The sequence below is a fragment of the Cebus imitator genome, unplaced genomic scaffold (assembly GCF_001604975.1).
Source record: "Cebus imitator isolate Cc_AM_T3 unplaced genomic scaffold, Cebus_imitator-1.0 Scaffold370, whole genome shotgun sequence".
In the NCBI taxonomy this organism is placed as follows: Eukaryota; Metazoa; Chordata; class Mammalia; order Primates; family Cebidae; genus Cebus; species Cebus imitator.
The window spans coordinates 1,038,639-1,048,606 of record NW_016107685.1 but is presented as its reverse complement, the minus strand read 5'-3'; the positions used below and the strand labels follow the sequence as shown (position 1 = coordinate 1,048,606).

Here is a 9,968-nt window from a genome sequence, read left to right as displayed (position 1 = left end):
CTGCAGTCTTGGTCTAGCCACTCCCTCTTCATTTTTCATTCCAAACAATTCTTCCCAGGTCCTACTCAGTGTTCATTATATGTTGGCCTCTCTGCCTGGGATACTCTTCCCTTTACCCTGCCTGGTTGTCATCTACTCACCCTTCAGGTCTCAACTTTTAAACTGACATCCCTATTTCCACCCATCTATGCAGAATGCCTGCTCCCATAGTGCCCTGTAGTTCTGTATCCTAGTACTTATCACTGTATTGTAGTTGCCTGGTTACTTTTCTTCCTCCACTAGGCCCTAAGCACTGTGGGAAGGGACTATGTTTTATTCACTGATGTTTCCCAGGGTCTAACGCAGTGCCTGGCAAATAAAAGCACTCAGTAAATATTTGCTGTATGAATGAATGCATGATGGTCAGCAAACCCAACCCCCTCTGGATTTGATGCTCTTAAGATCCATAGCTATCTTGGTGCCAGCTAAAGGACAAATAAAGCTGGCTCCAACTGGGGCTGGGAAGAGAAGACTGGGTCTTCAGATCATCTCTGAAATCTGACTTCAGCTGCCTGGCCCCAGCTCTTTTGACTTGATAGACTGGACATGTCTCCACCCAGGCCACCCTCCTAGAGCCCCCCCACACAAATTGACCTCGCTGGGCCTGCTTTTATGAAAGGTTTATTCCTAGTGCTAGATCCCAATCTTGGGCTCTAAGCACAATTAAACTGGGTGGGTGGGTGAGGGTAGGCCTATTCAGATGCAAGGCCAGCGATGGGGCTCCCCATTATCCCCACCCCTTTGGTCCCAGTCCCCTTCTCTGCAATGGGCACGCATAGAGGAGAGACAAAGGGTATTGGATGCAACATCATTGGCCCAGGGGAGCCCAAGAAGAGCTGCCATTGGCTGACAGGGCATTTTGAGGCTCTGTCATTGGTCGGGGGCACACCCCAGCCTGAGGAGTGATGCCATTGGCCAGGGAGTGGTTTTGTCATAGCCGTTGGCTATGAAGTGGAAGGAAGAGATCTGGGAATGAAGCCCTGTGGCCAGAAAGATAGGGCAGCAGCTTCTGGGCCTACAGGCCCTCTTCCCACCATAGCAATGTGGGCAAAACTGGTGTCAGGCCCCAGCCAGAAAAAGGAGCCCAAGCTAGAGGGCAAGTGACAAGGGATGTCCCATGTCCAATCTCCCACACACCCTGGGGCTGCCCTTCCCAATGTCCTTCTTGATAGCCAAGTTGGGCTGGGAGCAGCTCACTGCTCCTCTAGCCAGGAGGGTTTCTCAGCTCCTGGAGGCCGCAGCTTGATGTTGAACTGCTGCAGGGTCTGCTCCAGCTGTTTCTGGTTCCCAGCAAAGTAGGCGGACACGGCATTGTGGAAGAGCAGCAGCTGCTTGTGCATCACCTTGATCTGGGGGTCCAGCAGGGTCAGCTAAGGCTGGACTCAGGCGCCCTTCTTGAGGGTCTATGAGCCTGAGCCCAGGCACAGACCAGGGGCACAAGGCCTCTGCTCTGAGGGTGCTTTTGGGGTAAGGGCTGAATTCTACCCAGGGAGTCAAAGGAGAAGGGTCAGTCTGATGGAAGAAACCTCACTTGATTTGTTGGGCCTAGGGTTTTGGTATCCCAGCTAAGGGGGTGATTTTTCCTAGTAATGTTCCTGGGACCAGCAGCCAAATCCTCCAATAGGAAAGGGCCAGGAATTGGAGGGAGGGTGATCTGGAAAGGCCCAGGGGTTGAGAGGGGGCTGAGGGGGTAACATTCTACTCCCTAACTAGGCTGCATTTTCCCATTCAATATGGGGAGGGTCTGAGGGGAAGGTTAGTGTCACAGATGGAAAGGTGGGCTAGGGTCAAGAAGGGTGGGGTTGGCACCTTGTTTTCTTCCAGGAACTTGAGCTTGATGGCCACATCTCCCCGCAGCTTCTCATACTTGTCCCGATGGGCCTGGAAAGTGGCCTGGGCACTCTCGAGTCGACCACGTGTCCCTGCATCCCGGGGGCCTAGGCTCAGCTCCTCTAAGTCTGTTCGGTAGGCATCATATTCCAGCCTGGGGAGGGGGTGATACAGGCTGGTCTCCACCCCTTTGTCTTCAACACATACTCTCCTTTCCTTCCTGAATTCTTAGGCCCCTAATGCCCAAATTTCCTCCCATGCCAGCCAACTCCCGAAACCCCGCCAGTGCCCACACCTGGCAGCCTCATACTGTTTCACAGTCATGAGCGTGTCTTCCATGGTCTTGGTGACCAATGTGTTGATGCTAGAGACAAAGAAGTTCACGGCTCCTAGTAGCGTTTCCCCATTCTTGCATAGCAGTTTCTGTGTCTCTGCATTGTAGCCAAATTCCTCCTGAGGGCAGAAGGGAGGAACAGGCCTTGAATAACACTCCCTACGAGACTGGAGCTGTAGAGCCCTTCATTCCCCTCCTCCCCAGGGAGGAAACAGCCAGCAAAACTGGAACAACCAAGGACTGCCTCCAGCAAGGCTCTCTTAGCCAGAAAGTTAGGGGGGTCACCCTGGGGATACCTGGGGTAGGAATGTGGGTGGTGGGCATTCTTGGATAAGTTCACAAGACTGGAACAGTCTGAGAGCTAGTGTGGCAGGCAGGGGAGGGGCTCTGATTAGGTTAGCACTGAAGGCATTCTCCCCAATGCAGACAGGGGTTATTTGTGAGGCACCTAGTGTGCCCCCTCCCCCACCCCCTCCAACTTCTGGACCTCTGTACAAACCCTTAGGCTGCCTCCACAGGTGAGTGCTGCTGGGGGTAGGGCTGGGCCCACCCTGAAGGGGTTCTCCCTGTGGGCTGCAGGAGGGAGGGAGGATGAGGAATGACTGCCTGAGAGGGCCCGTGCCCACTTCCCCCACCCTCTTTGGTCTGGCTGAGGCACCTGAAGCTCTGGGGACTTCTGGCTGAGGTCAGCAAAGGCATCACCCAGTGCATGCTGGGTCTGCAGCAGGCTGTAGAGGTGGGCTGTCAGTGCCCGGCCCAGCTGCAGGACACTCTCATACTTGCGCTTCGTCTCACGCAGCAACTCAATCTGTAGCTCTAGCTCCAGGTCCACAGTCCGTGAGCCTCGACCAAATCGTTCTGATAATAGCTGCTTTGTGCACTGATTGGGAAATGGGGGAATTGGTCAGAGACCCTAACAGCCTCCTCACACAACAATATCTATCCCAGCACCCTCAGGCTCCTACTCTCAGCCACAGATGAGGTATTACTATCATGAAGAAAAGGGAAAAAAGGTACCCATAAGGAGTTTTGAGGAAGGGAGATGTGCTTAAATCCTACCTTATACGTGTTGATGCCCCATTTCTTGACAATGTCGAACTTCTCTCCAGCGATGCCCCGAGCCACCTCATCTCCAGGGACAGCAGGAGTGGTGCTGTGAGATGGATGGCGGCCAGACCCTAAAGGATCAAGTTCTCTGACACCAGCCTCTCTTAGATACACCATACCTCTGTGGCCCCACCCATATGTCTCTCCCAGCACATGAAATTGACTTCCCTGAAGGAAATGCTAGAGACAACTGGATTCTACTGCTTAATAGGAGGAACTCGAATCTTGCATGGTGAGAGTCAAATCCTGATATATATATATGACTTCCTTAGTGGTTGGAGGAGGGGTTTGCAGGGAGTTGCTGGTGTACAGGGGCAGAGGAAACAGAAGAAAATACACTGACTTTGGGGGTAGCAGGAGTAAAGGATGGTGGATCATGATAACAAGAAACCTGGTTGCATTCCCATGTGGAATCTTAGTGTGAGATTCAGGACTATTTGTTCCTCTAAACTTTAGAATCTAAAGTAAAATTCTGAGAAGCCTCACAAAGTTCCAACTCAGCCTCAAGCTGTAGAGTAGGGCATTACTGTGAAGTAGGTCTTAACTTTGCTCCGGTGGTGGTACGGAAAGGACAAATGAACCATTTCAGGGGCCAAGTGGCAAAAGGGAAGTGGATGGACAATGCTGGGAGTTGCTCTTGGGCTGAGGAGAGTCCATGGGGTTCATACAAGCAGAAGTTCCCAAGATCTCTAGACATAATTCAAGCTTTCCTTGACATATCCTATGCTTCCCCAAACCATTCCTGTCCCCTCCTCCACCCAAGCTTCCTGTTTCTGAACATTCATACCTGTGGGGATGAGTCCATCACCAGAGCCCCCATAGCCACCAGACACAATGCTGGTTTCATTGAGGTTGGGTCCTGACACCATCACCTGCTGGAGGTCCTATAGGCCAGAGAAGAGGGGTTGCTTCAGGAACATAGGTGGAGCAGAAGCATTTTGGAGGTGGGAACAAGTTTGGATTCAAGCATCATAAAGACAGTATACAAGGGAACTCTGCACAGAATCAGAATGATATGTAAAAAGAATGGAGTCAGATAAGTCAGGGGAAGGCTACTGGAATAGGGGGTGAGAACCCAGGGCTTAGAAATTGGATTCCTAAATTGAAACAATTAGAAGAATCAAACAGAAGCACCTGCTCCAGCCCATCATCTTCAGGAAGCTGCCTGGCTTCGCCGTTCCCGTGGATAGGGATCTCCATTGTGGCTGCCTTCCCTAGGATCCCGTCCGTCATGGCTAGGGAAGGTATTGGAGTAAAACTCTCCACCCCAGCACCCTGCAAAGCCCAACACAGAAGTTCTGGACACCGGCCAGCACTCTAGAAGAAGGAGGCCTCCTCTGTCATTTCTGAGGTTTTAAAGGCTGTCCCAGGGTTTGAGTGTCCCAGCGTTTGGCCACCGTCCCTTTCTTCAGGTGTATGTATTTCTCCCCTCCCAAATGCACATGTGTACACAGGCACACCAAAGCACTGTGTCTCCTCACAAGCCCCCAACCTCACCAGGACTCTGGTGATTATTCATATACTCATTCGGTCATTCAGCAGACATTTAGTGGGTGCCTACTATGTGTCAGGCACTATTTCTAACAATTAAAATACAACAGTGAAGAGGGAAAGTCCGCTCTCTTAGAACTTATCTCCATGCAGGCGTGCTTATGCTGAGCAGGAGATGAACCCTTTCCAGGGCTCAGGTCTTCACCCCCTCCGCCCAATTCAGGTTTGTTCTCCATTGCTTGGCCTTTCACACTCCTTTAGTGTTTCTTCCCCCTCCCTTCAGGGGGTCTCCCCCTCCTCTGTCCCATGCATCTCCTCTTCCTCGGGCCCTCCCCACCAGGCCTTAGTTAGATCAGTTGGTGTATGTTCCCACTCTGGTAAAAGCCTCTCTTTCCCAGGATAGCGGTGATCCCTTCCACAGTCAGTTATGTCTCCCAGGTGTGTGAGTCCCCGCCCCCACCCCCATACACCTGGACATCAGGTGTGTCCTCATCCTTCCCCAGGGCTCGGGGCATCTTGCCCTCTGGACAGGTTTGTGCGTTCAACTTCCCGTCGCCCAAGCATGTTCCTCTCACCTCGGGCCGGGCCGCTCTTCCCCTCAGGGCGCCAGGCCCGGGCCGCGCGGGGACCTCGGGCTCCAGTTCCCGTCGCGATCCTAGCAGCAGGTCAGGGACTCGGCGGAAGTGACGTCCTCTCCGGGCAGAAGAAGCCGGCCACGTCGCAGATTATAAGGGCGGAGGTGACGTCGCAGCCGGGGGCAGGGCGATACTCGAGCTAGTTCTCGAGAGCGGCGGGAGGATATTTCCGGGGCGGTACCGAGAAGCTGAAACGGAAGTGGCGTAGGGCATGCGCCGGTGGCGTGATGGAGCAGCAGCCTCAGCAACAACAGCAACTTAGAAACGTGAGTGACAACTAAGTCGTTTCGGGGCCAGACGTTCACCTCGCATTCCTGCGCACATCGCGGGAACCCTATGGAGCCAGGGATTTGAGGGCTGGAAACATCGGGCTATGGTGCGCGGGCCTGGGAAACTTCGGGCGGCGAGACCTTTAGTAGAAGTGTGGTCTCCCTTTTCTCCCAGCTGCGTGACTTCCTGTTGGTCTACAATCGGATGACAGAACTCTGCTTCCAGCGCTGTGTGCCCAGCTTGCACCACCGAGCTCTGGACGCTGAGGAGGTGGGGAACTGTGTAGGGAGGTTACGCTACAAATAGTTTAGCAGTAGACTGCTTCTCTCCTCTCCCCACTTCCCCTACCTCTGCCACTGGCATTTTCCACGACTCTCACCCCTAGGCTGGGCATGGGGAAGGAAGGAAGGAGGCGGGCCTGACAGGACAGACACCTTTACCCTCCACTTAAACCCTGTCTTCCTTCTAGGAGGCCTGTCTGCACAGCTGTGCTGGGAAGCTGATCCATTCCAACCACCGCCTCATGGCCGCTTACGTGCAGCTCATGCCTGCTCTGGTACAGCGCCGCATCGCAGACTACGAGGCTGCCTCGGCTGTGCCAGGCGTTGCTGCTGAACAGCCTGGGGTCTCTCCATCAGGCAGCTAGCCATCCCCAACCCCAGGAAGGAAGGCCCTGGACGGACTTCTCTGATTGAAGGACCCCAGTGGACCTTGGGGTTGGTGAATCCTATACAGAGAGAATTCGAGGTTGCCTGAAAGCTGGGTGTCCTTGCTCCTTTTCCTGGAGCCAATAAACCCGCTTTTTATTCGGTTTGATTTATATTCTGGGCAAGGAAGCTTTGCCTGCTTAATTGGCACAATCCTTTGTTCTGTCATTTAGTACATATCCGCTGGCTTCAGCCTTGGCAGCTGAGGAATTTTCTTCTATATGTATAAGGAAAACCTGAGCATTTGTAGGCAGCTGGTTAAAGCAGGCTCTGTGTGTACAGTTTTAAGATGGGTAATATGTCATGCTTTACCTTAGTTCATCTTTACAACAAAACTGTGAGTAAGAGGTATTAGCCTCATTTAACAGATGAGGAAGCAAGAATCCAGAATGTACCAGAAGGCCAATTTATACAACAGGAAATTGGTTCCTGCCCAGATGACAGGAAATGGGAGCTCTGTCTAGTTGTCCTTAAGTCTGACTGACTTCAATGGCTCATAATCGTGAGCCAAGTATTTGTTGGTTCATAACTGTTTTGTGAACTATGTCTTACATGTCTAGAATTCTGCTGGATCTAGGAAAGGAGAAGCTATCTAAGTACAACCGGTCAGAAAAACCACAGGGCTTTTAGGTACTGCCTCCTTGAGAAGTTAGTGGCCACAGAAGAGAGATGAAACCTGTAAGAAGTCTGGGGTCTTTTGGAACTTCAGCCATTTCCCCAGCTTGTTACTTTCTTAGTATTTACAGTCTTCCCAGGATGAGCAGTAAAACCTTTGAACAAAGAAGTCTGTGCTTGTCTTCAGGGGCAATCAGTAAGGGAGAAAGTTGGGCACATAATCTGCAATACAGCCAAATCTGAGGGAGAGAAACGGAAGGGCTAAAGGGACAAGTAGATGGCAGTCGTTGTGATAAAAAGGATAAAACTAAATATTTGGGACTTCTTAATGCTACTTTAATGTTTCACTGCTTGTCTAGAATTTCCTAATTCCAGCTTTCTATCATCTGCCCCATACTGGTTCCATGGAAATCTGTGATTTCTAATTCCAGCCTCTCCATTCTTTTCTCATTATTGCCTCCCCCACCTCCCACCTTTGTGTAATTTACTTCTGTATTCAGCAGCCTGAATAGCATACCATTCCATCACCCTATTTTCTTGCCACCATTGGCCATCTTTTTGTATCATTCTACTTATTCTGTCTTTTCTGTTCCTCCAAACTACTAGACTAAAACAGTTGTGTAATGAATGCCACTAAATATTCAAGGCCTCCAACCTTAGCCAAGTCCTCACATCTACACGCAGTCCTTTACCTTTATGGGTTCCTGGTCCATTTCCTTCTCTAATTACCATGGCAGTTATTTTATACCTTCACTATTGTCCTTAATCACATACCCCACATCAAGTGACCCTGTTTCTTTTTTTAAAGGAATTGAAGCTCTTAGACATTGGTTCCACAGTAATAAATTTTAAAATTTCTTACAACTACGCACAAAGCAGATGTTCTGTTCTATCTACAGAGCAGAAAATTTAAATTCTCAAGTAGCAAGCCCAGTATTAAAGTGCAGATCTGACTTTAAAGTCCATGTTCATTTTACTCACCAGGCTGCCTCTTAAGATGGTATTTATTGAGCACCCACTTTGTATAGGTTCTGATTTTGGTAGATGTCATGTTTTATCTAATCTTTATAATGCAACTATAAGAGGTATTAGCCTCACTTAACAGATGAGCAAGCAACAATCCAGAATGTGCCAGAAGACCCTTTTATAGACAGTTCTTGTTTTTGTTTTTGAGATGGAGTCTCACTCTGTCTCCCAGGCTGGGGTGCAGTGATGCTATCTTGGTTCACTGCAACTTCTGCCTCCCGGGTTCAAGCAGTTCTGCCTCAGCCTTCCGAGTAGCCTGGGATTACAGGCATGCGCCACCATGCCCAGCTAATTTATTTGTATTTTTAGTAGAGACGGGTTTCACCACATTGGCTGGGCTGCTCTCGATCTCCTGACCTTGTGATCTGCCTACCTTGGCCTCCAAAGTCCTGGGATTACAGGCGTGAGCCACTGCGTCGAGTCTATATACAGTTTCTTATTGAGAAAAAATAGTTCCAATCATATTTTTTGCCCCCTTTAGCTGCCATCTCTTGAACAGAAAAGTTTGTTTGGATGGTAAAAGTTGCTGACCAGGACCTTCCCCACGGAGTTGCTTTCTATTTAATGAAATTATTGTCCTTGGGAAATATAAATGCAAGTAAAACAGGTTGTGAACTTCTTAACTTCCAGAAGACAGGAGGATGGGACCTGTGATACCATGCTGCCAGTGGGAGGACTCTTCCACATCAACATTTGTGTGTATCCTTGCAATAAACTTCCATTGTGAATATTTGTGCTTCTCATCTTTCCATGTCATATGATAGTAATTTCTTATGAAGAACTAGGAACATAGATCTGTCTGACTTTAAAGCCTTTGAGAGCTTCTAGCTGCAAACCCATTTGTACTTAACCTGCCTCTAGGCATGAAAAAACAAATGTCCCTCAACCTGACCCATCAGTTAATCCCTTAAAATTTCAATCTCTTTTGTCCTGGTTCTTCCCTGTTTATAAATAAGTTCACGTGTAGGAGAAAAACCTTATTCCTACCACTCTGCCTTGAGTATAATCTGGTCTTCCTCAGGTCTTGCCATAAAGTGATAGCCATTGGCATAATGAGAGCAAGGTGATATTCCAAGCACAACATTAAAGAATGTTGACAAAGCTTTATCAAGTTATTTATCCTGTTATCACAAACATAAACATTGGAGGTACTTTAGTGTTCCTGCCATTGTGGCTTCAGAACTTCCCACTGTTTTGCAAAGCCTCAATCTTTTGAGGCTAGTCATCTATACAACCCTCTCATTACTTATCTACCACTCTCATTTACTACAACTCTTGCTGCTTTACTCTAAATAGCTGGCTCTTGGTCTCCCTGTCCACTCCTTGATATTTTAATTACATAGACAATTTATTTGGTGTTTTGTCTCTTAGTTCTTTGGCCCAATCTCTGATAGTTTTCACTCTGTCTTAGCCACTCACTCCCTTTGTCATATTTTGGCCATTATCATGACCTCAAACTGCTCAATCTTCAAAATACTTGCATCTTATTATTGACCATATTCCTTTCACTTGGCTTATTGAACTATTCCCTCTATCAGTCTCTGATTTCACTGCAGCCAATGCTTCTTTCCGTTAGCTCCTTCCTTCTTTAGATTCCTAGATAGCTTAAACTAGTAATTTGCATACAATAGGCTGAATTTCCTTGCCTTTCATCTCTTTTTTTGAACCCTTAAATAAAGTGAAACTTGTCTGTGCCTGCATTTGGACAGCTAAATGCCACCCAAGGAAACTACTGTGGAGCAAATTTACACCACTATGAATCCATGGTTATCAGCTTCAAATGTCTCAGCCCCATAGTCCTACTGGATTTTTTTAGTCTTATCCCTGCAATTACTGTTTCAAACCATATTCTTAAATCTGTTATTACCCCCCACCCCGCCACCATTATCTTTACTTTATGCAAGTAACTCCTTC

At 48.9% G+C, this 9,968-nt stretch overlaps 2 protein-coding genes across 3 annotated transcripts; one reads left to right on the top strand and one right to left on the bottom strand.

Moving 5' to 3' along the window:
• Window positions 1-643: 643 nt before the first annotated feature.
• ARFIP2 (ADP ribosylation factor interacting protein 2) lies at window positions 644-5,709 on the bottom strand. Of its 2 annotated transcripts, none has more exons than XM_017507220.2 (8): window positions 5,377-5,709; window positions 4,445-4,585; window positions 4,098-4,194; window positions 3,263-3,381; window positions 2,862-3,083; window positions 2,165-2,322; window positions 1,849-2,023; window positions 644-1,388 (listed from the first exon to the last, which is right to left on the bottom strand). In XM_017507220.2, exons 2-8 carry the CDS (start codon window positions 4,541-4,543, stop codon window positions 1,233-1,235), a joined length of 1,026 nt encoding a protein of 341 aa, XP_017362709.1. In that variant the 5' UTR covers window positions 4,544-4,585; window positions 5,377-5,709; the 3' UTR covers window positions 644-1,232. The 2 variants fall into 2 exon arrangements, with proteins under 2 accessions (XP_017362709.1, XP_017362710.1); XM_017507221.2 differs by having other exon boundaries at window positions 4,445-4,545; window positions 5,377-5,626.
• TIMM10B (translocase of inner mitochondrial membrane 10B) lies at window positions 5,598-8,784 on the top strand. Its single transcript, XM_017507224.2, has 3 exons — window positions 5,598-5,702; window positions 5,881-5,976; window positions 6,176-8,784. Exons 1-3 carry the CDS (start codon window positions 5,664-5,666, stop codon window positions 6,350-6,352), a joined length of 312 nt encoding a protein of 103 aa, XP_017362713.1. The 5' UTR covers window positions 5,598-5,663; the 3' UTR covers window positions 6,353-8,784.
• The last annotated feature ends 1,184 nt before the right edge of the window (window positions 8,785-9,968 follow it).